Here is a 27849-nt window from a genome sequence, read left to right on the forward strand (position 1 = left end):
TGGATAAAGATGGATATCCTATCTACCGTCGTCGTGACAATGGTAGATCATATATTGTGAGAGGGCATACAGTTGATAATAGGGATGTTGTTCCTTATAATTCTTATCTTTCTAAAATGTTCAACCGCCACATTAATGTCGAAGTTTGTGCTGGGATCCGTTGTGTTAAATACATTCACAAGTATATATTTAAAGGGCATGACATGACAACAATGGTGTACAGTGACTTGGATGAGATCTAACAATACTTGGATGCGAGATACATTGGACCCCCTGAAGCTGTTTGGAGGTTGTTAAGTTTCCATCTGCACGAGGAGATTTCCACAGTTGTATGCTTGGCACTTCATCTTCCGGAATGCACCGCATAGTTTATAAAGCAGACAAATCAGTAAATGATATATTATCAAGAGCTGAGTGTCAGAAGTCAACTTTGACTGCCTTCTTTTAGTGTTGTGCATAAGATCCAAGAGCAAACAACCTCACTTATCAAGAGTTCCCAGAATACTACGTCTGGAACAAACAATCACAGACTTGGACATACAGGAGACAAGAAGGAAGATTTGCTATTGGTAGAATGTATTTTGCCAGTCCTAACTCCGGTGAGCGATTTTACTTGCGCTTACTTCTCACGGTTGTAAAAGGACCCCATTCATTTGATGATTTGAAGAGGATCGGAAATGGTCCTCTACTTCCAACTTTCAAAGATGCCTGTGTTGCACGCAGACTTCTGGAGGATGACAGTGAATGGGTGCAATGTCTACAAGAGGCTGCAATTATGCAAACTGGATATCATCTTCACCAACTATTTTGTGTTATTCTCGCAGAGTGTAATCCTTTGCAACCCCATACACTATGGCATGATTTCTGGGAAAATATATGTGATGACCTTCCACACAAGCTTCGAACACTGTTCAACATTCAAGAACCTACCCCTGCTGAAGTGCAAGATTACGATTTATTTCTCTTAAATAAGATTCTAATAGAGTCAGGTAAATCACTAGCTAATTTCCCTCCGATGCCGATGCCTCTGTTAACTTCCAGATGGAACTTAGCTGTTGCAAATCATCTCATATATGACCAACGGTAATTTCAGTTTGACCCTCAAAATGAAAAAAACACATAGCAACAAGGTACTCCTTAATGCAGAGCAAGAATTCTCGTATAAAGCAGTGATAGATTCGGTTTCCAAAGATGAAGGGAAGCTAATTTTTTTGAATGGAGAAGCGGGAACAGGCAAAACTTTTGTCTACAACACAATCGCTGCTACGTGTCGTGCTGAGGGGTGATAAGCACCCAAAAGTGTATTATGAAACCCCATTGAGACATATAAATTTGGTTAATTATGTGTTTAATAATCATGAAATAAATATTTTTCATACTTTTGCAGGTATTTGCAGTAAAAATGGAAATATTGGTTAAACCTGCGATAAAGCACGAGGAACGACATATATATGAATTCTTCCAAATCTGCACAGAAGCATCAAACTTCCAAAGCTCCTACCTCTCGAACCAGGACTCGAATCGCGACAAGAGAGTGCTTTCGGACAATCAGGTGATGAACTCTACGATAGGCGGGAAGTTGTAAACCGCCCAAAATACCGAACCGCCATCGAATAAAGACACATGGACCCACTATGCGGGGCCACAAGATTGGATGAGTCATCAATCATGGAGCATGTCAAGACAAAAATAACAAATTATTGGTGCAAAGTTGACTCCTTGCATGTAATAAATTAGATTAGGTGTTAATAGTGAAAAAAAAGGCAAGGTGTCACTTTGTTTTAATGTGGTGGATAAAAATGAATTAATGTGGTTTGATGATTCACGTGGGAGGAAATGAGATTTCTCTTAAATGGAGAAGAAATTAGACAAGGGTGGGGGACACTCCATTTACTCCCTTGACTTACTTTCCTTACATGGCATTATTTTAGTTCCTTAGTGAAAAAAAAATCATAAGTTAGTTTTTAGTTTTGGTAAGAAGCTTGTAATAGTTTTAATGGAGGAAACATTTGTTTTCTTCTGGAAAATAAAAAGCAAGTGAGTTTGATTGTTTATCTTCTTCCTCTTTCTCTCTCTTTTTGTTTTTTTTTCTAGTTGTAATTTCCTTGTCCCAAGGATCATGAGCTAACTTCCCTTTTGGGGAGTTAATCCAACTCATGTGAGGGAAAAACAATTGTTGTTGGTTTGGTAGGTTGTTAGGAAGAACAACTAGCTCTACAATCTATCCCAAAATGATAGTTGGTGTAGAGTCTAGTTATGAATCAAAGCAATGAGCTTAGAGATAAGTTATTGCTTGGTTCCACTTGCTAGCATGTATGAGCTCTTAAGTGAGCCATACATGCTAGGGATCAAGTTTTCTTCCATTAGGGGCTTGTCTATGAGTCTAGGAAGAATCAATAAACTTTTCAAATCAACAACTAAATGTTAGTATCACATGAGGAGGATTAGCTCTCCACTTTTCTTTCTTTAGTAATTTGTCTTTTGTATTAAGTGCATGATTCAAACTTTAATGTTTTTCTTAATGTTGTGTAGGAAAGAAAACCTAGCATTAGTATTATAACCTTACTCATTAGTTCCCTAAATTGTAACAACCAATTTGTAGTTGTCTTAGACTTTAGGTTGGTTCGAATCCTTACTTTAGCTTTACGAAAACGAAAATTGTGAGTAAGGAACCTTGAGTTGCTTTTGTATCAATTTAGAGAGTTCAAACCTCTAAGTAGTAGTAAAGAAGCATATATCAAATGGCGCCGCTGCTGTTCTAAAGCCATAGGACTTGTGCTACAGATAGGAAGTTGCATCAAGGGGGAACCCCCATTCTCTTTCTTTCTTTCCTTTTCTTTCGTTCTTACGTTTTTGTTAATTTTTTCGGATTTTGTCTCGTAAACAACCTGTTCGCTCACGGATTTTACGTTCCACTTCCAGGTACCAAAAGTTAAGACTGGGAAAGCTAATTGCGGGCGATTATAAGACTTCTGTAAAAATTTGAACTTATTCTAAATTACTTGACACGCGCGGCGCTGTGTGTAGAGTCAGCGTCTTGTGAGTGTGACCAGCGTTGTAAGCGAGTCAAATTGCTTGTTTCTTTCCCTGTTCAACCACCAAAGATCATCTCGATTTACCTTGATCCATTTCCGGGCCTAATATATCGTACATGACTGAAAAATTCGATAATCCTTTGGGATTAATCGCGTCGACGGATTGAATCGTTTGTTTCAGTTCAAGGGCGGAAAAGCGGGAAGCTACAGGTTCCAAAATTTCAGTATTATTGTATTTTTTTTTTTTTTATGTTTTTTTCTGCATGTATGCCATGTATATGGTATTAGGAAAAATTTATGGATTATTATTTAAGTTTTAGCCTAGAATTATGCATGAATCAAGTTCGTACACCGGTAAATATTTATATACGATTACACGGACATGAATTGCATATTAATGTATATTTACATATTAATGGTACTGTTTTGCATGGGTATATGTCTTTCTATGTATAAATGTTTCTTGTTACATGTTTAATATTTCTCTACGTATACGTACACGGTATTGTCTAATAAGTCGGTTTTGTCAAGAAAGAGGAGAACATTCCAACAAGGGTTAAAATCTGAGTTGGGTAAGTTGTTTCTAAACCCTACGAGGTAAAACTGCTCTCTATATGACATTCGCAATCTCAATGAGTATTGTCGAAATCGAATTATTATGCAATACAAGAGTCGTATTTTAGTTTATATATAATACCTTGCATGTTTAGTTTTGTCGTATTTATCCGCAAGATGTATACTATATCCAAGATGCTTATGTATTTAGATACGTATGAGTGATTCAAATTTGACTGTTATTGTTGATATACATTTACGTAATATCGATTTACAAATTAGCATACATATACGTATTACTGATGTATATTTGCCTGTACGTATGGAAATATTTATCGATGACACAAGCCTGCCTATTCGTATAGTTATACGTATGAGTAGAGTACCTTCACATGCTACTGCACTTAGTATTGTATGAGTAGATTGTATTTGCATGTTTGTATTTTCACCCTTGCATAAATCTTTAAAATAATAATAATAATAATAATAATAATAATAATAAAAAATTAAATTAAAATTAATACCGCCTTTGCATAAATTTTAATCCCATAAATCTTAATCATATTCCAATGGTGTCTAGGAAACTTGAAAGATTGAGGTTACTTAATTAGAACCGTGCTTGCACGGAAAGCCTCCCTCATATCTCTCTTGTGACCTGGCTGTTGGTTTATGCACACGTATTCCTAGCTTCATCGCTCGTTAGCAAAGAGCTTAGGCATATGTTGTTAAACCCTAATGCTTAAGATAATAATAAAATTCGAGTCCTACTAAATTCCTTACGTAAGTTAGATCTAATTTTATGCTTGCATGAGATTAAGGTCCGGGTTCCACTAAAGAAATTGAACATACCTATCGTCGAAAAAATACGATAAGCAATTGCGTAAGTTCTCACCTAAAAATTGTTCTTCTTCTACTAATTACCTTCATCACAATCCTTCGTCGCCATCAACTTCTGTCATTATGGCCGACGATCCTCCACCAGCAGAGAAGCCCCTCTCGGACTTCTATACTGCATTATAGGAAGGACCTTCTTCCTGCATCAAACTTGAAGACATTGTTGGTGATTTTCGTATCCCACCAAACGTTTTCAGTTTGTTACCTATATATCATGGTTTGGAGCACGAAAAACCTTACAATCATCTTCGTAGGCTTCAACAAGTGGCAACAACATTTCACCATCCAGCAGTCTCTAAGGAACAACTCTTGCTTCGACTGTTTCCATTCACTTTAGCGGAAAAAACGTCAATTTGGCTAGCGGGACAACAGCCAACACAAATCCATAGACACATGGAATAAACTAGTTCAAGCTTTCATGCTTCAATTTTACACTCGAGAAAAAAACAACCTGAAATGCTTGAGAAAATTCAATTCTTTTCGTCAAAATCCTCATGAATCCTTTTACGAAGCATGGAGTCGCTTTTATCGATCTTCGTTAGAATGTCCTCATCACCAACTGGACAAAGTTGTCCTTGTTCGTTCATTCTTTAATGGTCTTTCTGATCATCAAAAAGAAACTCTTGATATAATGAACGGCGGTTGCTTCATGGACAAAGGAGCTACATAAGCTTATACTTTTCTTGAAAAACAAGCGAAAAAAGGTACACACTGGGGTAACACTGAGTCGTCTCGGTCATCAAAGGACAATGTTACAAAGGCCACATCTATTTTTGAGGTAAAACCCGATCCCGAAATAAAAAATTTGATAGAATCCCTAACTAAAAAAGTAGATGCCCTTGCAGTTCAAGTAAACGATCAACTACCAAAACCAGTCATGAACGTTGACACCGCCCCTTGTGTCCTTTGTCTTAGTCCTGACCATCCTGATGCATATTGTCCCTTGTTGTATGCTTCCCCTACTCAACAATCGGAGGAGGCATGTGCATTCAACATTCCCAATGCACCGTGGAGACAACATCCGAATTTCGCTTGGCGCCAAAATAACCAACAAATGGGGGCTCCTCCAGGTTTCGCTAATCCACCTGTTCGGCCTACCAACAATTTTATTCCATACCGCCAAGGAAATAATCAACAGTACCAACAAGGTCAATTTCAAAATAATTCCAATGCAAACTATCAAACCAACCGCAGCCTTGTTCCAGCTAATCCAGATCCCAACTATAATCAACAACTTCTCAAAGAATAATCGTGAAACTACTTTTTTGTAACAACCCGCGCAGAACCCATTTCAGATAGGACAAACGAGACTTTCTTAGCTTACATGAACCAACAGCCTCAAATTTTAACGCGTCTATCCAACAATCACTTCAAAGAATTGGCGAAGAAAAGAGTCGAAGGCGTGTTTCGCTGCAAGCAGTTCCAAACCCTAAACCAAAAAACACGACCTTTGAACTCACCAATGCCCCGGTACAAGCAACCCCCGAACCAAGGTGAGGTGCATGCAATCACTACTCTACGATCTGAAAAACTGTGGACAATCGATATGTATGCGGATGATCAACCAAAGGAAAAAGAGGGTTCCAAGGAATCTATTTCTAATAATGAACCTACGGAAGATTCCCAGATTCAACAAAGTCAACACCTCCGAATGTAGGAAACAAGCAAGTAGACCCCTTTGCCAAATTCCGCCCTAAGGCACCGTTTCCTGTGACGCTTGGCAAAGAATAAACCCGATGAGAATTTCTTTTGAAATTCGAGAGACTTTTCAAAATTTAACAATCAACTTACCTTTTCTCGATGCCTTAAAACTATTACCAAAACATGCAAAATTTCTGAAAGATATGTGCACTACAAAAGGAGAACTAATGTTCCTCAACAAGCCGTTCCTCATCGAGCGGTTTCCCTCCACCGAACACAATGGTATAGTAAAATACAAGGACCTTGGTAGACCAATCGGTTCCATGCACCTTAGGTGACAAATACATCATCTACTGACTACTAGACCTAGGAGCTAGTGTGAACTTATTTCCATATTATTTATTTAAACAACTAGGTCTTCATGAGCTCAAACCTACCACCATGACTCTACCAGTTAGCCGATCGTTCCATAAAGTATCCAAAAGGAAATGTGGAAAACGCCCTTGTAAAAGTCCAAGATTTCTTCTATCCCGTAGACTTTGTTATTTTGGATGAAGTTGCATGTGATTCCATTCCTATCATCTTAGGGACGCCCGTTTCCTCGCCAATCGCTAATGCTCTTATTAACTGTAGAGATGGTTCCATGACCATGTCCTTCGGAAATCTTTCGGTCGAGGTGAATGTGTTCAAGTTGATGAAACAACTTCCAGAGCCTGACATTGATGGTGAGGTCAACAGGGTTGACAACATTCCGCAAGAGTATTTCACAAACTCTTTTCCTGAAGATGAAGTGTACCAATTTCTTTTCTTTAGTGAATCTGAGTTTGAGGACGATGATTATACACAAGAAGTAAATGAGTTATTAGAGTCAAGCATTCATTATTTTGACCCTACAAATGTTGATGTCAAGTAAGTTGGATGATCATCAATGCTTATCGCATGGATGATGACCTTCCTCAAGAATCTTTAATACCCACTCCGCCCACCCCCGATTTAAAACCTCTTCCTTCGAATTAAAATACGCATGACTTGATGCGGATGGTCGCCACCCGCTTATTATTTCTTTACAATTGATCGACGATCGAAGCTCGTTTAATTAATGTCATTCAACAAAGATCGCTCGCTATTGGATGGTCCCTCAATGACATTAAAGGCATTGAACCTAATGTGTGCACCCATCGTGATACACCTCGAAGAAAATGCTAAGACGTCGCGCGTGAACCACGTTAATAGCTAAACCCTACCATGAAAGATGTGGTCCAAGAAGAAGTGTTAAAATTACTAGATGCGGGTATTATTTACCCTATCTCCGATAGTGTTTGGGTGAGTCCCGCATTACACGTAGTTCCAAAGAAATCGGCATTCACCGGTTTTCAGCGAAATGATAAAGATGAATGCATTTCCGCCAGATCCCAAAGAAATGGCTTAATATGCATTGACTATCGCAAACTTAATGCCGCCACTCGTAAGGATCACTTTCCACTTCCATTCATCGATCGATGCTTTCGAACGTTTAGCCGGTCATGCCTATTATCGCTTTCTTGATGGTTATTCAAAGTTATTTTCAGATAGTCATAGACCACGATCAAGAAAAGACAACGCTCACACGTCCATTTGGTACATTTGCATATAGGCTAATGCCTTTTTTTGCAATGCACCCGTACTTTCCAACGCCGCATGCTTCATATTTTCAGTGATATGGTTGAACGGTTTATGGAAGTATTCATGGACGACTTCTCAATTTATGGAGATTCTTTCGATAGTCTGTTTATCAAATCTTGAAAAGGTCTTTACACGTTGTGAAGAGAAAACCTTATTCTTAATTGGGAAAAATGCCATTTCATGGTTACTAAAGGAATAGTTTTAGGACACATCGCTTCAAAGGACGGAATCAAGTCGACAAAGCTAAGATAGAAAAAATTGCTTCACTTCCTATACCAAAAACAGTTCAAGACATTCGGCAAGATTCTTAGGACACGCAGGTTTCTATAGAGATTTATTCAAGATTTCTCAAAGGTTGCTAGACCTTTTAACCAATCTCCCCGCTTAAAGATGCCTTTTTTATTTCAGTTTCAGTTGCAAACAAGCCTTTGAGATATTAAAACCGCGATTAACTACCGCCTCCCATAATTCAACCACCGATTGGTCTAAACCTTTTGAATTAATGTGTGACGCAAGCGACTATGCTATAGGAGCTGTACTAGGGCAATGCCGAAAAGATAAGCCAGTTGTCATTTACTATGTGAGTAAAACCTTTAATGAAGCTCAACGTAACTATACCACCACTGAGAAAGAGTTTCTCACCGTTGTATATGCGTTGGATAAGTTTCGTCCTTACCTAGTGGGTTCTCCAACTATTGTCTACACTGACCATGCGGCACTTCGTTATCTATTAGCGAAAAAATATGCAAAACAAAGGTTGATCCGATGGATTCTCCTTTTGCAAGAGTTTACTCTCGAAATTAGAGATAAAAAAGGTAGCGAAAATGTGGTTGCAGACCATTTATCAAGACTTGTCAGTGATGTTGATATCGATCACCGAACCTATATCCGCGGATTCCTTTCGGGATGAACACTTGTACTCTATTTTTTCGCCCCTTGGTACGCATACATAGTAAATTACTTAGTTACCGAGGAAGTCCCTTTATCTTGGTCTCAGAATGACCGGAAAAAGTTTTTATCCACTGCGGAAATTCTATTTCTGGGATGATCCCTACCTCTTCAAGTATTGTTCGGACCTAACTAATCCGCCGGCGTTGCATTCCCGACCGGGAACACAACGATGTGTTATCCTTCCGCCATGAACAATCTTGTGGTGGTCATTTTAGTGGTAAGAAAAACTACGGCCAAGGTTCTACAATGTGGTTTTTTATTGGCCAACACCGTTTAAAGATGCACATGAGCATTGCAAAGCATGCAATCATTTGCCGCCAGATTAGGTTGCATTACTCAACGCAATATGATGCCCTTAAATCCCATTCTAATTGTGGAAATCTTTGATGTATGGGGCATCGACTTCATGGGTCCATTTCCAAATTCTCATGGCTTCCTATACATACTTGTAGCAGTTGACTATGTGTCAAAATGGATTGAGGCATTGGCATGTCGTGCTAACGATCATAAAACGGTTGTTTTGTTCGTAAAAGAAAATATTTTCTCTCGATTTGGTGTTCCAAAAGCTATAATTAATTAGTGACGGGGGAAAACATTTCTGTAATAAATTTTTTGAATCATTAGTAAAGAAATATGGAGTCACGCACAAAGTGGCAACTCCGTACCATCCTCAAACCAGTGGTCAAGTAGAAGTCTCTAATCGAGAAATCAAATCCATTTTGGAAAAAACTGTCAATCCATCTAGGAAAGACTGGTCTCTACGATTATCTGATGCCTTGTGGGCATACAGAACATCTTTTAAGACACTTATAGGGATGTCTCTCGGATCGCCTCGTTTTTGGAAAACCTTGTCATCTGCCGGTTGAACTTGAGCACCGCGGCTCTATGGGCCATCAAAAGTCTCAATTATAACACTAAAGTGGCAGCTTAAAAGAGAAAATTGCAGTTAAACGAGCTTGAGGAAATTCGAGTGATGCCTATGATCTCGAAATCCTATAAAGCCAACATGAAAAGAGTGCATGACAAGCACATATTGAGAAAAGAGTTCAAAGTCGGTCAAAAAGTTTTGATGTACAACTCAAGATTACACATTTTTCCGGAAAATTAAAAACTTCGATGGTCCGGTCCTTTCATCTCTCTTTGTCACCCCTTATGGGGCTATCTCGTGAAAAATGTAAATGATGGTAGCGAATTTCAAGTAAATGGCCACTTTAAACATTATCATGAGTGGCGCTCTCCAAATGTCGAAGAGACTCTTCTCAATGATCCAAATCTACAATGACTAATAGATTCATTTGGTGTACTTCTTTCCATGTATTTAAACGGGAAAAGTATGTCATTAGGGTAGCCGCCCCCTTCTATTTCTTTTCTAAAAATCCCTAGAGTGTGTGGTTGCAAAGCGCCGGAACCTTAGTCCACAAAACTCTACTCTTGAACCGAAAGTATAAATGTCTTCGATAATCTAGCAAAACGTGCATCATGGAAAACAATGGGTACAAAAATTTCAAATCCTTCTTTTTCTTCCCTTTTCTATTCTCTTCCTCGCGAACTCCAACTCATCATTTGGTGTAAATCTCACCCATCTCGAATTGGTAATGGTCGTAGTACTTTTGCTAGAAAGCGACGTGCAAAAAGGATGGGGTGGTGTATGAACTGTCAAACTCCTTTCTGTCCAGGTCTTGATCTTCTATCCGAGATGAGCCGGTATAAGGTATATTATTGTCCGACACCAACTCAGCAGGATAAACTTCGTCGTCGTCCCGTTATTCCCACAGGTTGGGAATCGTCTTGAGGATCTGACGTTAAAAGACTCACATTCGTCTTGAGGATCTGACGTTAAAAGACTCACAATCGTCTTGAGGATTTGACGTTAAAAGACTCACATTCGTCTTGAGGATCTGACGTAAAAAGACTCAACATGTATATACTTTTTTTTTTTTTTTTTTTTATTAGCACCCAGCATGGTGCCCAAAGAGAGTCGTGATATGCACCATCGGACATTTCCTAGTTCAGACGGGCAATGGATTCCACCGTGCCAACCCCGATCGGTTTTTCTATGTGACTGTTTTTGGGCGGTTTTGAGGCTATACCATATGTACTAAGGGTAATATTATTATTAGACCATTGCACATTGGTCAAGGATGGTACCGGCCCAAAACCCTAGGCCCCCAAAACATAAAGGTTAAGCCACGCCCGGCTGGATTGGGTTCGCCCAGAGCCGCACATGAAAGTTGCCCGAAAGTTTTGTTGTGATGTGTTGTTTTATTTGGACTTCGGTGTTGTTGACACGCTCTTTCTCGACTTGTACATTTGTATATAAAAGTGTAAATAAATAAAAACCAAAGTTAGTAAATTTTTTTTTTTTTTTTAATGTGATTTTTTTTCATATTCTAGTGGATGGCATTTTTAATGCCGATCGTTTTGATATCTCATCCGTTCAATTTGGAGTTGAAACGAATCGAATTTCCACGTTTGAAATTTCGGAACATTTCAAGACATAAAAGGAATTTCTGATATTCATTTGGGCTTGGGCCAAAATTTTGACCCGACCAAAAAATAAAAAATCCGGGTACAAAGCCCACGTGCGAGGCACCCACGCGTCCACCCCTCTCATTTCTTCTTCCACAAAAATTGGATCTTGGTCCCCCCACATCATCACTGGGCGACAAAGGCAGTGTGAATTCGACCGCAAGACGCTGGGCCAAAGTACACCAAACTCAACCCCCTTCCTCCACCTCCTCTTGCTATTTGCACCCTCAAAAGATCATCTACACCGCGCTATGGCAGCACGAAGGAGAATCACAGTTGAGCGAAATTTCAGAAATCTCTACAATTCCGGGATGTTTCACCCATTTTTCGATGAAGAAATTGCTAGTAGAGAGTGGGAATATCTATTGCACCGAATTCCAGCTCAGTACTCCGAAGATTTAGTGTTGAAATTTTACAACAATGGAGGTTTCTGGGGTGACGAATTTTGGATTACGGCAGATGGGTTGGAACGTGAACTCACGCTGGAGTTGATTTTGAATACCGCATAGATTTCGATAAATTTCGATAGTCCGACCAAGTTATTGTCGTAATATCCCACCACTCCAGGGATTTGATGTTTGACACGCTTCGAGGGAGAGTACAACACCGCTCGAATCAAGGTACCAAAGATTCGCCGACGGAACCAATTAGCCGCCACTCAATGGATGGCGCATAACGCCATTGGAACTTCAAAGACGCCCGATGTGAACATCAAGACTTTCTTACACCCGCCGTGGATCCTACGGAGAGGAAGAACACTTTCTCGTATGGTCCATTTCTGGGCCATATTCTTACGATCGCTGGCGTCAAAAGTGTCGCCTCCTCTTTTGTACTTTGTTACTCAAATTTTATGCTTAACTTAGGGTTCCAATCCGCTTACTCCTTTCATTGAAACAAGGTCTTTCGAGAATTTTGGAATTTTTGAGACTTGTGTTTTAGACCACCGGGACCCGGTAGCTAGAGATGACATTGAGCATGATAACGCACCTCCTCCTCCTCCTTTACCACTGACCGTTTTAATGAAGATACCATGCTACCGAATCAATACTCCTATGGACGCTTCGGAGGCACATGAATACTAGTATGCGCAGGATGTTTCTTCGCCAGAAGAGATGCTTACTTCCCTTAACGACTTCCAAAGAAGAAATGAGAAATCGCCAAGGCCGTTCCAGAGAATGATGATGGCAACTCAAGCAAAGAATTCCAAGATCGGTTGATACACCTATAGGCCACATTCCGCACGGTCCACCGGCTTCAAGTTAAGTTCGTGTAAGGCGAAGACGAGAAAACCGGGTTCATCTTCTCGCTAACCCCGAGGATTCCCCGAGTCTGTTTATTTCCCTTATGCATTGCATTTTTATTTTTTTAGTGCTAAATTATTATATATCGGTTGATTTATCATAATTTTGTATCTCCAGACGGTTTGAATGAGAAATTATTTATGTTATGCGAATATAGTACTTTCAAAAATATGAGTTTGCTCCTTGATTCATTGGGCCTACTCTCAAAGCCAAACGATCAGAACCCAACGGACTGATCCAAACGGTCAGATGCCCAACGGTCAGAAATCAAGTTATAAATACAACTCTCCTTTCCACTTTCACTCATTCCCTTATCTCACTCTTCACAAATTCTTCTTCACAAATTTTCAATTCCTTGAACATAATGAATCAAATAGACCGATGGGAAAAGGAGCAACGCGAATGGGCTATCACACTATTCGTGATAACAGTGTTTATCATTGTTCTGCTGTCACTCATGCATAACATGATCAAGAACATCTAGATCTATGTAACTATCTCTCTTTCCGTCTGTCGTTTTGTATATTAGTATGGTGTGTTAAATAATTCTCACACAATTGTACGGGTTACGTATTAAATGGAGAAGTTTCATATTTGTGCATATTAGTTGTCTTTTCCTCTCTAAAAAAATAAAAAATAAAAAAAAAAAAAAAATAAAAAAAAAAATAAAAAAATAAAAAAAAAATAAATAAATAATAATAATAAAGAAACACCAACCCAAACTCACCAAAATAATTAATTAATACACATGGTGTTCAGAGAAGATTATACAAGCTACAAGGTACGCATACCACTTGTCACACATGCAGCTCGATTATTCTATCCATATTCTATTACTGAGTTATGATCATCATTTCTGAAATTACGTGTAAGTCTAACTACCCTGTGAAACTTTCCTCCGTATTTTCTAACATTGAACCATCTCATTAATTGTCTTTGGAAATCTGACATGACAAGCCTTACTATGGATCCCCATTGATGCTGTTCATTATCACATGGGTCATTAACTACACTTGGAATCCAGTTTGGTACAGACTCATTGATTGGCTATAAATCTCTTCTTTTTCAGCCATTCTTATTCAAACATTTTTACTATCCTTCCCTCAGTAATACTACCAATGGATCAACCAAGAAAAATAACGGCTGAACAAGACTACCTAAAAACTTTCGAAGATGGCCGGTTTTCTCCTTATTTTGACACCGAAATCATACGTCGCGGATGGACTCCTCTTCTATATCATTCAGTAGCTGGTTATTCCCGAGATTTGGTTTTGATGTTCTACCAATTTAGCGGATTTGAAAATGGAAAATTCTACTTCAATGCCTATGGACGACGATCGGAGTTGACTAACGACATGCTCTCCGACATACTTCAAATCCCAGTGAATACCCAGGAGTCCCTTTTTCAAGAGTCATCATTTGATTCCACCAAATCTTTACTACGAGCTACCGTATCTCATAACGAAGACAGAAATACACATCACAGTGTTCTTCCACGCTATTTGAAACAGAATCAACGTGTTGTGCTCCACTGGTTGGGACACAATGTGGTAGGTACGTCACACCAATCAGAAGTCACAAAGCCTCAACTTCACCTACTTTGGATTTTGCAGACTCAAAGAGATGATTTTTGTCTAATCCAACACCTCTGGAGCGTAATCACCAAGAAAACAAGAAGGTCAGCACCTCTACCCACTTTAGTCACGCAAATTATGATGCGTTGGGGTTATCCAGTAATTTCTCCAGAGACACCCCTTCAAAGAGCACATATAAATGTACTCCAAACAGACTACTCCGTTGGTTTTTGGACTCCTGATACAAAGATAGATGAACAACACGACCCAAGCTTAAATCCTGACCATGTCTTTGAGGAAAATGCCATGTTTAATATTTTTAATCCTATGGAAGGCATTCAACTTCTTCATCAGGGCTTGAGGGAACTACACGCTCGTCAAAATATCATCATTACAACTCTTAAGGATTTCCAAGAATGTCAAGCAATGCATGATGTTGAACAGGCGGAACTAATGGGAATTCATCCTCAGTCCTTGCAGAATCACGCTCTCCTTATGGAGAATCAAACTGCACTCTCTGCCAGCCAAGGGGACATTCAGATGTAGCTCGGCCAACAAATAGAAGACCTAAACAGTCTGGTGCAAAATATGCATCTCCAAGATCAACATAAGAATCCATGATATTACTAAGTCAATAAGTATATAATCATATATGTTATTACGTTTTTCCAGCATACTATGTATTTTGTCTTATCTTTTTGTTTTCTTTTGTATGCAATGCTTAGTAGGATTGTCATCATTTCCGTTGTGACTAATATAATTTTAACATGTGCTACAGGAGAGTCTATTTTCTTACATACTCATTTTTCCATCTAGTTTGCCTGTATCGTTACCGATTTCTTTACTTCATCCACCATGGCATCTTCATCAAACATTGCATCTTCATCATCCATGGTACCTCCCAAACTCATTCCTGAGCAATCCTTTCAGTCTATGATGGATTCCAATGCCTATGGCCATCTCTTCCATGATTACATTACAAACATTGGGTGGTCTTCCCTAATTCTTCAACCTGACCAAACTTATTCTCTGAGTTTGGCTGCATACTTTTATGCTAATATGGAAGACACACCAACATTCAACCATGCTCATGGTTTCTACTTAGATGGGTTCACAATCCGAGTTGGTGACACACCTTCATATCTTTTCTCGAACAACAACTTGCCCTAACTTTGGACTTTCCATACCATGAACCCGCTGCATCTTGGCATTACATCTATCATAATTATTACCGTTCCTTTCAGTGGCAAAGCGTTTAGCGCGAATTTTATGGTGATGGTCTTGAGATCAAACGAGAAGGAGATGGCCATATGCCATGGCTAACATCACCATTCCATTAGCAAGCATGACCATGAACATGGGGACTGCAATGTTATTTGTACTCCTAAACATTATGGGAGATTGGCATTTTTTCTCGCCAATGAGGTCGCTTTGCGTTGTATTCAAGGCTAGCTTAGCTCAGGGTCATGCATTATTTAACATTTTAGGTTGTGTTATCTCCAACCTGAAACGAGCTCACACACCGGGATCAAGATATACTTTTACTACCACCGCCACGGATCATGAAGACACATTTCCCACGGTTTGCAGCCACTTTTCATGACGGGTCAAGGTAGATTCCATGTGCCCAAAGAAACGTAATCATTCGCTCATTGAGGTTTTCATCAATGGAAGCGGCCCCTTTCGACACGAGGCATGTTCGATGTTACCCAAAGGACTAAAAAGATGAAGACCAATTTGAGGGAATCCGGAGACAAAGAATGGGCGAAATTTGGCGGGACTATTATCTATCAAGGCGATGATGCTAAGGAAATGCATTTCCTTAAAGAGGGGCCGACCTTCACATCCTGGATGGATGGTAAACTTGAGTTTGCCATTGTACATATATCTAGCTAAACCTTATGCTTGGTGTGCTATTGTTTTTCATGTTTAGTATGCTATTGTTTTTATTTAGGTGTGCTATGTTTAGTGTGCTATTGAACATTTTCTTGTTCTTTTTCGAATAATATATTATGCTCTCCAACCTTTCTGTTCCAGCAATCTAGTCCTAATTTTGCTCACGGTTCTCAGGTACTTTCTCTCTTTAATTATTGATACTTCGAGGACTAAGCATCATTCTGTTTGGGGGTGCTTTAAACCTGTAAAAAAAATTAGGCATCTTGTAGCCTGTATATAGTTTTTATTTTCATATTAATAATTGTACTTAGTGACAAAGTCTTGTTTACTTTTCAATGATGAAAATTGTCTAGAAATCTCACATTAGTATCCGAATTAGGATTTGTTTTTAAGAAACTTTAGATAATACGTATGCAATAGTTTATACATCTTTTCATGAATATTCATGTACTGAGTATCATCGATTGTACATAGCAGTAAGTTTCTGGAACCAACGGTTAGTTACTTAAACTATAAATCCTGTGAGAATCTAACCAAAAACCTTGACATGAGTGATTTGTGTGTGATGACATAGAGGAGTAGTTTTTCCGATTAGAGAAATCACGCGTCTACTTACTTGATCACCACCCGAACCCTAGGCGAGAATTTAGGCCTTCTTTGGATCGACATTTTACCGCTAGTCACTCCACTGAACTGTTCATCAAACCTTTCACTTTCACCAAAAATTCCTTACCCATTTATTAAACCAAATAAAAGAACCTACCTAAGTGATGAGTATGAGAAATATGGTGAAATGTGGAAAGAATAAAGAGAAAGACTTGTCCCAAATAAAAGTCAGTTACTTGCTTCAGGAAAGAAAAATAGAATCATGTTTTTAAGCCATCTAAAAAAAAAAAAAAGATATAATAATAAAAATCCATTAGAGGCTTAAGAACAAGGTTATAAAAATCAGTTAAAAGAAGGAAAGAAAACAAGGATTTCTCTAGTGTAAATATATGAAGACCCTATTCTCTCATACTCGTAAATTTTGATTATCCATTTCTATTTTCTTGTACACTATCCACCTAAGCCCTACAATACCTAATAAAGACTTCTAGCTCAATTAGGAGTAGGGTGGTGTGATAATAAGTAGTAGACGTGATTGACCGACATCGGCTCCTCTGATTGTCATTGAGATGTAAAGAAACGTGTGCCCACTGCACACTGGAGTTAACAAAACCTGAGTGGAAAAATTTTGAGTGAATTTGTGTTTCAACACATACCTGTGAGAACCCATTTAGGTATGCTCTCCAAAGGATCCAGAAACAACCCTGCTAGTACATTTCAATGAAAAGTTCACTGCACAAATAATCATATGTAGATGTTTTAATTATTGAATACATATTAACTTGAGTTTCAAAGAAATCAATCCTCGTTCCCTGCTAAGGAGATGTATGGATATCTGAGATTAATTTAGGAAACGAAGTTTACATCGAAGTCGTTGTAGTATAAATGAAGTTTGTGAGTATCTTTTCTGGAAAACTCTCACGAGGCTATAACTCGTCCACTAGGGAATTCCTAGTGGTTTAAGGCCTTGTTGCATATGGTCAATGCAACCGCACTCTGCGAAACGAGAATTAGCTTAGGACTACACATTTTTGGCCACTTATCTATTTTAGTGTCTCTTCTTTGCTTGAGGACAAGCAAAGTGCTGTTTGGGGGTAGTGTGATAAGCACCCAAAAGTGTATTATGAAATCCCATTAAGACATATAAATTTGGTTAATTATGTGTTTACTAATCATGAAATAAATATGTTTTCATACTTTTGTAGGTATTTGCAGTAAAAATAGAAATATTGGTTAAACCTGCGATAAAGCACGAGGAACGGCATATATATGAATTCTTCCAAATCCGCACAGAAGTATCAAACTTCCAAAGCTCCTACCTCTCGAACCAGGACTCCGAATGCGACAAGAGAGCTGCTCACAATCGTATGATGAACAATCGATAGGTAGAAGTTGTAAAAGCGCCCAAAATACGGACCTCCATGGATCTGCACATGGACCCACTATGCGGGGGCCACAAGATTGGATGAGTCATCAATCATGGAGCATGTCAAGACAAAAATAACAAATTATTGGTGCAAAGTTGACACCTTGCATGTAATAAATTGATTAGGTGTTAATGAAAAAAAGGCAAGGTGTCACTTTGTTTTAATGTGGTGGATAAAAATGAATTAATGTGGTTTGATGATTCATGTGGGAGGAAATAAGATTTCTCTCAAATGGAGAAGAAATTAGACAAGGGTGGGGGACACTCCATTTACTCCCGTGACTTACTTTCCTTACATGTCATTATTTTAGTTCCTTAGTGAAAAAAAAAATCATAAGTTAGTTTTTAGTTTTGGTAAGAAGCTTGTAATAGTTTTAATGGAGGAAACATTTGTTTTCTTCTAGAAAATAAAAAGCAAGTGAGTTTGATTGTTTATCTTCTTCCTCTTTCTCTCTCTTTTTGTTTGTTTTTTCTAGTTGTAATTTCCTTGTCCCAAGGATCATGAGCTAACTTCCCTTTTGGGGAGTTAATCCAACTCATGTGAGGGAAAAACAATTGTTGTTGGTTTGGTAGGTTGTTAGGAAGAACAACTAGCTCTACATTCTATCCCAAAATGATAGTTGGTGTAGAGTCTAGTTAGGAATCAAAGCAATGAGCTTAGAGATAAGTCATTGCTTGGTTCCACTTGCTAGCATGTATGAGCTCTTAAGTGAGTCATAGATGCTAGGGATCAAGTTTTCTTCCATTAGGGGCTTGTCTATGAGTCTAGGAAGAATCAATAAACTTTTCAAATCAACAACTAAATGTTAGTATCACATGAGGAGGATTAGCTCTCCACTTTTCTTTCTTTAGTAATTTATCTTTTGTATTAAGTGCATGATTCAAACTTTAATGTTTTTCTTAATGTTGTGTAGGAAAGAAAACCTAGCATTAGTATTATAACCTTACTCATTAGTTCCCTAAATTGTAACAACCAATTTGTAGTTGTCCTAGACTTTAGGTTGGTTCGAATCCTTACTTTAGCTTTACGAAAACGAAAATTGTGAGTAAGGAACCTTGAGTTGCTTTTGTATCAATTTAGAGAGTTCAAACTCTAAAGACGTAGAAAAGAGCAATATCAAGGGGTATATTGTTATTATGGTTGCTTCATCTGGAATAGCTTCATTACTGTTGGCAGGCGGTCGTACGGCTCACTCAACTTTTCGCATCCCAATAGATATTCTTGATACCTTTGTTTGTGGGTTTAGTAAGAATTCAATGCATGCCGAATTATTCAGGGAAGCTAAACTTATTATTTGGGATGAAGTCCCAATGCAAAACAAGTTCTGTGTGGAGGCAGTTGATCGGACACTCCGGGATACTCGCGACAATAATAAACCTTTCGGTGGAATAACAGTGGTGCTTGGTGGTGATTTCCGTCAATGCCTTCCAGTTATACCCAGAGGGGTTCGGGAACAGATTGTGTGTGCTTCCTTGCACTCTTCCTTTCTCTGGAATCACATTCATGTTCTAACTCTTGCCCAAAACATGCGATTGGAAAATGGAAACTCTACAAATATGGCATTTGCAAATTTCTTAATGGAGGTACCAAACTTTGCATTTTCCTTTCTACTATTTTCCTTCATTCTAATATTCATTTGCATCCTTCTGTGTACTATTTTTATTCGTACTAATATCATTACTATTTTCTCCTTGCCTCGCTTAGATAGGAACTGACCCAAGCGAGACAGTTGAACTACCCTCCACAATTCGATGATGTGCAAATCTTCAAGATCTTATTTTCTACTACATATCCTCAGCTTGATAAAGCTTCCACTGTTACACCTGAATATTTAACTGAGTGCACAATTTTATCAGCACGCAATGATGATGTCAACGACATTAATGCAACTTAGATGACAGACGAGGATGCAACCAATCCAGCCAATATTAATCAATACCCAAATGAGTACCTAAACTCACTTGACCCAGCTGGTTTGCCACCGTTTTGTCTCAACCTTAAAGTTGGCTGTCCTATAATGTTGTTGCGAAATATTGCTCCCAAAGATGGATTATGCAATGGAACCCGCTTGATGGTGGTCCAATGTCAGCCACATGTTCTTTTTGCAAGAATTTTAACTGGTGAAAAGGAAGGTGATCATGCATTTATTCCAAGGATATCTTTGTCGCCGTCGTCTTTTGATTTTCCTTTCCATATGACAAGAAGACAATTTCCTGTACGTGTTGCTTATTCAATGACTATAAATAAGTCACAAGGATAATCAGTGAAATATGTGGGAATTGACCTCGCACTGAAGTTTTCAGTCATGGTCAATTATATGTTGCCCTATCAAGGTGCACTTCTTCGCATTGAATCGAGATTCTCGCTCCCTCCAAATTCGGGAAATCGTACCCCAAACTTTGTATACCCAGAAGTCTTACTATAATTCGTAAGTTCTTTTCCCATTTACTTTGAGTAGTTTCTCATTGACTTCATGGTCATCAAATTTATACATGTGTATTGGCTCTGACTTGGTTAATGTGCTTCATTCTATTTATGTAGTTCTGCGACTTGGAGTGTATTTCCATTTTGTCCGTTTCTGTGCTGGAGACTTCATTACGCACCTTGGTTAGTGACTTTTTCTTCTATAGATCAGTTTAGCTTCATTACACACCTTCATTCTATTTAACCTTACATTAGTTGATTTTTTTCTTCTATACAAATCTATTTTCAGTTCCTACTTAGTGGTGATGCCTGTTTATGCTCTTTAAAACTTAAAGATCTATGTTGAATGAAGAAACTTTGATTCTCATATCTATGCTTATCCGGTATGTTCCTTCCCTTTTCTATGTTGAAGTGCCCTTTTTATGTTACTGACTTACTGTTCTTTTTTGTCATTCTTTTATTATTGCAGGTTTGACTGTGCAAGATCTTTGAGCAAAGAAATGGAATTTTGGGAGCCTTTCTCATTAGGAAATTTTCCTTTTGGAGATTTATGGTTTTTTTCATCAAGTGACTGAAGTTTTGAATTCTCGGATGATGGAATTTTCTTTATTTTTGGTACTTGAAACTTTTATCTTTGCTAGGAATCAAGATGTAGTTTGATCTTTGCTAGGAGTCAATATGTAGTTTGTTTATTTATGTTGTTTCTACTTTTCTCGATGGAGATTATGATATCCCAAGGCTCACTTTGATTTTTTTTTTGTTGCGGTGAATTTATGATTCCAGAAGTTACCGTGTTTTCATCCAAATAATGAGGTTTTCCCTGATATGCCGCCTAAAGCATAATACTAGCATCTGATGTGATTTCATAAGCTTTACAGGACTTGAGCTTTACAGGAGGCTTGTGAGTTGTGTCATGCCTAGGAGAAGAAAACCGGGATAGCTATTTAAGAAGTTTTTCCTCACTCACAGCTCTATGAAACCGCTACTCAGGCATCACTCCATTTGAGTGTTTCACGAATCAGGACTCGTAGAAGCTAGGGATCTTGTGGAAACGGGGAAAGTTCGGTTGGCAGAGGTATTTTTTTTTTTGTGTTTCATCCTCTCTGAGCCAATTCGACAATTTTGAACCTAAAGAAAAAACTAAAAAGCTTTCCTTCTTCAACTGGTGGACATTCAGCATTTTCTTTGGGACACTCTTTGCTAACACCATCCTTCTGTATGTACAAGACAATGTGGGTTGGAGCGTCGGCTATGGGCTTACAACAGCTGAACTGGCAATTTCGATATTGATCTTTTTAGTTGGAACACCATTCTATAGACACAAGGTACCCACAGGGAGTCCCTTTACCAATATGTCTAGAGTGTTGGTTGCTGCTATAAGGAAATGGAGGATACCTGTTCCAAGTGATCCAAAAGAACTTTATGAGCTTGACATGGCTGAATATGCTAAAAAGCAGAAGTACAGGATTGATTCCACACCTTCTTTGAGGTTAGTTTTTCTACAATAGTTTTTTCTTACTAATGGATAACATACCAAACATAATAAAAAAGGCGTAAATGAATTCAAACTTGGACAAGCCTGACTTGATTCAACTAACTTAGCAACTTGACTTGGTATATCAATTACACTGTCGATACTTCTATTATAGTTCAAATATAGTGTTGTGAATATATAAGTGCGGAAACAACGTTATCCACAACAAACGGATCATTCCTACACAAAGATCGATCCTTCACACTAGACAAGACTTCAACACCCTCCAAGTAATATCCCAACGCTTCTCATTAACAATTTAACAAGCATATAAAGTAAATATAATAATGCAAAAGAGAACCAACCACAAGACAAGGATATATCGTGGTTCGGCAATTTGCCTACGTCCACACTGGCGAGATCCAAGCTTTACTACAAGTCCGGAGTAACAGATTACAAGTCTCTCAATTCACTCACAAAGAATGAACACTCAACTCACAAAGAATTGCTCTCTTGTAATCACTCTCTTTCTTGGTTTTGGAAAAGTTAGGTTTTCCAAAAAACTGATTTTGTTTTTATACCAAAACCAAAAATCGTTATTCTAGAAAGCGAAGCCCACAAAAGACTGGCTGGGGGCGCTTCTTTTTGAGCTGGTCGCTTTCACTCTGGCAGCGCCGCCTCGACCCGGAAAAGCAGAAAAAATCCCTTTTTTCTCTACATTCTCCACCTCGGTGAGGTTTTAACACATAAAACCGGTTTTTAACACATCCAAAGAAGAACACATCCATCCGTAACTCGCAGAGCCAACCGGCCGGCGGGGCCATGCCCACAAAGGGCCACCCACAAAGAGTGTCATGCTCACAAAGAGCCACCCACAAAGAGTGTCATGCTCACAAAGAGCCACCCACAAAGAGTGTCATGCTCACAAAGAGCCACCCACAAAGAGTGTCTTGCTCACAAAGAGCCACCCACAAAGAGTGTCTTGCTCACAAAGAGCCACCCACAAAGAGTGTCATGCTCACCAAGAGCCACCCACAAAGAGTGTCATGCTCACAAAGAGCCACCCATAAAGAGTGTCTTGCTCACAAAGAGCCACCCACAAAGAGTGTCTTGCTCACAAAGAGCTATCTTCAGAGAGTCATGCTCACAAAGAGCAATCACGCCCACAAAGGGCCATGCCTACGAAAGGCATCAATCAACAATGCATGAGCCTCCACCATTTGTGGAATACCCCCAACCAATGTTGAAACTCAACTCCATAGAGAACCTTCTACAACCCAAAACCCTTTTGCCCTTAGGCAATGAAACAAATTCCCAAGTACAAAACTTGTCACGAGCCTCCACCATTTTCTGCATATCCACCTACCAATCTCTATAATGAGCATCTCTAACAGCTTCCTTGAAGCTATCTGGCTCATCATCTTCAATATTCAGTGCGTAGGCAACCGAGTCCGGTTGACCATAATGCTTCACTGGCTTATCATGCCCGTATTTCATAACTTGTTTCACACTTCTCTTTGGCTTTGATCTAGCCAAGGTTTGCTGCTCAGGTTGTTGTAACTCTACTTCTTGTTGAATAGTTCTTTCACTAAGAACCTCACTCTCTTTAGCATCCTCAGACGCTTCTATCTCAATCACTTGAGATTGTATAGAATCACCACTATTTCCAGCCTTCTCCGGCCTGCTAAAAAGTAGCACCGAAGTCTCATCAAAGGTAACCTCACTCATCGACCCGGGGAACTTGTGGTTCTCTAGACACCACAATCCGTATCCCTTTTCTCCCTTTGCATAGCCCAAGAATATTGCTTTCTTAGCTTTAGACTCAAGTTTACTATCATTCATGTGGTAGTAAGCACTAGATCCAAACACTCGCAAAGTACCGTAATCACCGGGTTTCCGCCCACACCTCATAAGGTGTTTTTGCGATCTATCGCCGGAACCGATGATCTATTATACAAGTAACACGCCATGGCCATTGTGATCGCCGAAATCTTTGCCAAGATTGGCATTGGAAAGCAAACACCTAGCTTTCTCAAGCAACATGCGATTCATTCTCTCGCTAACCCATTCTGGCGTGGCGTGCCCTCACGGCATCGATTGTCCGGCAATTCCCTGTTTAGCACAAAACTCTTGGAAAGGCCTATAGGTATACTCGCATTACCATTGTCGACCGTAGAGTCTTCACCTTCCTATCTCGTGCGATTCTCAACCCCTTGCCTTCCACTTCTTAAATGTCTCGAAAACTTCATCCTTGGACTTCAAGATATATACCCACACATAGCGTGTATAATCATCGATGAAAGAGACATAATACCGGTTACCTCCCTTAGAAGCCACTCTACAAGGTCCCCAAACATCCGTATGCACATAATCTAGGATGCCTCTCGTCTTGTGCTTGCTTGTACCGAACTTGACTCTGCACTGCTTGCCATAGACACAATGCTTGCAGAATTCCATATTTGGTTTCTCCAAGTCTTTCAGTAGCTCTCGTTTACACAACTCAGACAATCCCTTTTGGCTTATATGCCCAAGGTGCATATGCCACAATTTTGTGCACTCAGAATCATCACTACATGTACCCACTGCTACATCACCTATCACTGTACTACCCAACAAAGTATACAAGTTTCCATGTCTTTGACCCTTCATAATGACTAGAGAGCCACTAAGGATCTTTAGGACTCCACCATTTCCCACAAAATTGTGGCCTTTGGAATCCAAGGTACCAAGAGAAATAAGGTTCTTCTTTAACTCAGGAACATGCCTCACATCGGTTAAAGTCCTCACTACACCATCATGCATCTTGACCCGTATAGTTCCAATCCCAACCGTCTTACAAGCAACGTCATTGCCCATCAAAACGGAACCTCCACTCAAGTTCTCATAGGTAGCAAACCACTTCCTATTTGGACACATGTGGTAGGAACATCCGGAATCAAGAATCCATGTATCGGTCATGTGGTCGTCTTGTATAGACACCGAAAGACTTACATCATCCTCATCGAAGCCGGAAGCAAGACTTGCTTTACTAACATCCTCATTCTCAAACTTACCACTCATCTTGTTACTCTTTTTCGGGCTAGAGCAATCACATAGATAATGCCCCTTTTCTTTACAATTGTAGCACCGTACATGTTTTAAAGGCTTCTCGAACTAACCTTCCACTTGCTTGTGGAAGTCATCTCATTCGACATCACCCTCGCCATCTTTTCTTTTGCTTCTTTATCAAACTTCTCTACTTTAAATCTAGCATTTGACATCTTGGGAGCCCCTTTTTCAAGTCACACACAATAACCTAAAAAATTATCTCACTCAGGAATTTTATCGAACACCTTGTCTACATAAATTTCGAGCACTATGGTTCTTTACCAAAACTCAAAATCCTAGGTCGTATACCTCGCTCCGATACCAATTGTTGTGAATATATAAGTGCGGAAACAACGTTACCCACAACAAACGGATCAATCCTACACAAAGATCGATCCTTCACACTAGACAAGACTTCAACACCCTCCAAGTAATATCCCAACGCTTCTCATTAACAATTTAACAAGCATATAAAGTAAATATAATAATGCAAAAGAGAACCAACCACAAGACAAGGATATATCGTGGTTCGGCAATTTGCCTACGTCCACACTGGTGAGATCCAAGCTTTACTACAAGTCCGGAGTAACAGATTACAAGTCTCTCAATTCACTCACAAAGAATGAACACTCAACTCACAAAGAATTGCTCTCTTGTAATCACTCTCTTTCTTGGTTTTGGAAAAGTTAGGTTTTCCAAAAAACTGATTTTGTTTTTATACCAAAAAACCAAAATCGCGGTTACTGTAGCGAAGCCCACAAAAAAAAGACACGGCATATACGGGCGCTGGCTTCTCTTCGAAAAGCGCTGGTCGCAAAAAACTTCGGACCATGAGCGAAGTCAGCACTCTGGAGCGCCTCGACGTGGCGCGGAAAAAAAAATCCCTTTTTTCTCTACATATAGTGTCAGCTAGACTTGTCCAAGATTTAAACTCAACTCAAAGTCTCAAATTGGTTGAACTACGAGGCTTTCAAATGTTCACTTACAATGCATTATCCATGCAGATTCCTAAACAAAGTTGCTGTTAAAACTGGTTCATGCGATCCATGGATGCTAAGTATGGTAACCCAAGTACAGGAGACAACACAAATGATATGCATGCTTCCGATTTTGATTGCAACATTTATACCCAGTACTATGGTAGCTTAGGTTAACACCCTTTTTGTCAAGCAAGGTACAACTCTTGCCAGAGGTATAAAGAGCTTCCAAATCCCTCCAGCCAGCTTAAGTGGATTCGTGACGTTAACAATGCTTATATTTGTGGTTTTATATGACCGTTTCTTTGTAAAGATCATGCGGAAATGGACTAAAAATCCGAGAGGGATAACACTTCTTCAAAGAATGGGAATGGGATTCATTTTTCACATTTTAGTCATGGTAACTGCATCTCTTACAGAAATGAGGAGGCTTGGTGTGGCTAAAGATCATGGTGTTATGGTAAATGGCGGAGAGTTCCTCTTAGTATCTTCATATTACTCCCTCAATTTGTGCTTATGGGGTAGTCGACGATTTCTAGCGATTCGCTAGATTGAATTCTTCTACGACCAAGCACCTTAAAGCATGAAAAGTCTGGGGACTTCCCGTAGAGATTTCCTTTTTGTTTTATTAGATAGATTGGTGGATGCTATGTTCTGCTCTGGGAATTGTTTAAGGGAATGCTTAATGAGGCTTACACTTTTTCTGGCCATTGCATTTTCCATACTTCAGCAAGTATGCTCTTTCCATATACCCACATTTCATGGTTTCCATTTTCTTTTTCCCTTTTTAAGCATCACTTTTTAGTGCTACCAACACAATAATTTAACTGCTCTGTGCTTTTGTTTGACTGCGGGTGCAGGTTACTGGTCCCATGCATTAAGAGGTTGCAAATTGCTGCCGGTAATTACCATTTATATATTGACTTTTCTCCCTTCTTATATACCCCTTGGTTTCTTATATACCCCTTGACTTTTCTCACTAAGATAGTTGTTCTTCCTTACCAACTATCTTAGTGGTACCATAATATTTTTTCTGAATTTTCTTTGAAAACTAAGGTCTCATCGTCAATGCAAAAGATTGTCCATTTATTATCTTTTTCAGGCGACTTTTGCATTGACGAAGTTTTTAACTAAAAACATAATGTAGTGAGTAGATCTGGTATTTATAGTGTCTGTAATTTTTTTATATGCTGAGTGTTGATAATGTAATTTTTCTTTCATTAGGTACCTTGCAATGGTTCTATATCATCCTGGAGACATGGCAGGAGCAATAATGCAACAGCTCAAAGAACTTATCATAAATGATCGTAGCCTCGGATTGGACCAGCCATATACTGCTCACATGTACCAATTAATCTGTCAATCCCCTCATAATAATAGTTGTAGAAGGGAATAAGCAGCACACAAAGAGCTTTCAGATTCCTTATTTAACGTTGTATACTAGCTTTCAGATTATTGTTGGCTTGTGTATGTGTGTCACTGAATAACTGGTTTCATTGTTACAGGTATGGCAATATGGCTCTCTTCTATCCTAGTCTAAACCAAACGGAGCTCGCTCTACGGCATATGTCCCGGGACATTGCTCCTACGAAGTTTATCATGTGGTCTTGATCATCCTGACGTGGCTGCAACTTTCATAAATGTAGCTATGATGTACAAGGACATAGGAAAGATGAATACAACTCTTCGTTATTTGCAAGAAGCCTTAAAAAAGAATGAGCGCCTTCTTGGTGAGGATCATATTCAGACCGATGTATGCTATCATGCTTTGGCCATGCTATCAGCATATTTATGGTTTTTTTAATCAAGTGATTGA

The 27849-nt window shown here is 39.1% G+C and overlaps 2 protein-coding genes and 1 pseudogene across 2 annotated transcripts; all 3 read left to right on the forward strand.

Annotated features, from left to right (window-relative positions):
• The first annotated feature begins 574 nt into the window (after window positions 1-574).
• LOC147489440 (uncharacterized) lies at window positions 575-19965 on the forward strand. Its single transcript, XM_086574639.1, has 3 exons — window positions 575-989; window positions 19152-19654; window positions 19780-19965. The coding sequence occupies exons 1-3, from the start codon at window positions 575-577 to the stop codon at window positions 19963-19965; spliced, it is 1104 nt and encodes a 367-aa protein (XP_086430765.1).
• Window positions 19966-20331, forward strand: LOC147489441 (uncharacterized). Its single transcript, XM_086574640.1, has one exon. The coding sequence runs from the start codon at window positions 19966-19968 to the stop codon at window positions 20329-20331; it is 366 nt and encodes a 121-aa protein (XP_086430766.1).
• A 1137-nt stretch (window positions 20332-21468) lies between these two features.
• On the forward strand, window positions 21469-26898 carry LOC147489442 (protein NRT1/ PTR FAMILY 5.2 pseudogene; annotated as a pseudogene).
• Window positions 26899-27849: the final 951 nt, after the last annotated feature.

Source organism: Coptis chinensis, chromosome 7 (genome assembly GCF_015680905.1).
Source record: "Coptis chinensis isolate HL-2020 chromosome 7, ASM1568090v1, whole genome shotgun sequence".
Taxonomy (NCBI): domain Eukaryota; kingdom Viridiplantae; phylum Streptophyta; class Magnoliopsida; order Ranunculales; family Ranunculaceae; genus Coptis; species Coptis chinensis.

Coding starts and splice junctions, on each gene's coding strand:
- LOC147489440 (XM_086574639.1), top strand. CDS start 575: ATGTATTTTGCCAGTCCTAACTCCGGTGAGCGATTTTACTTGCGCTTA. Junction 990..19,151: donor TAAGATTCTAATAGAGTCAG/GTAAATCACTAG, acceptor GTATCAATTTAG/AGAGTTCAAACTCTAAAGAC. Junction 19,655..19,779: donor TTGCAAATTTCTTAATGGAG/GTACCAAACTTT, acceptor TCGCTTAGATAG/GAACTGACCCAAGCGAGACA.
- LOC147489441 (XM_086574640.1), top strand. CDS start 19,966: ATGACAGACGAGGATGCAACCAATCCAGCCAATATTAATCAATACCCA.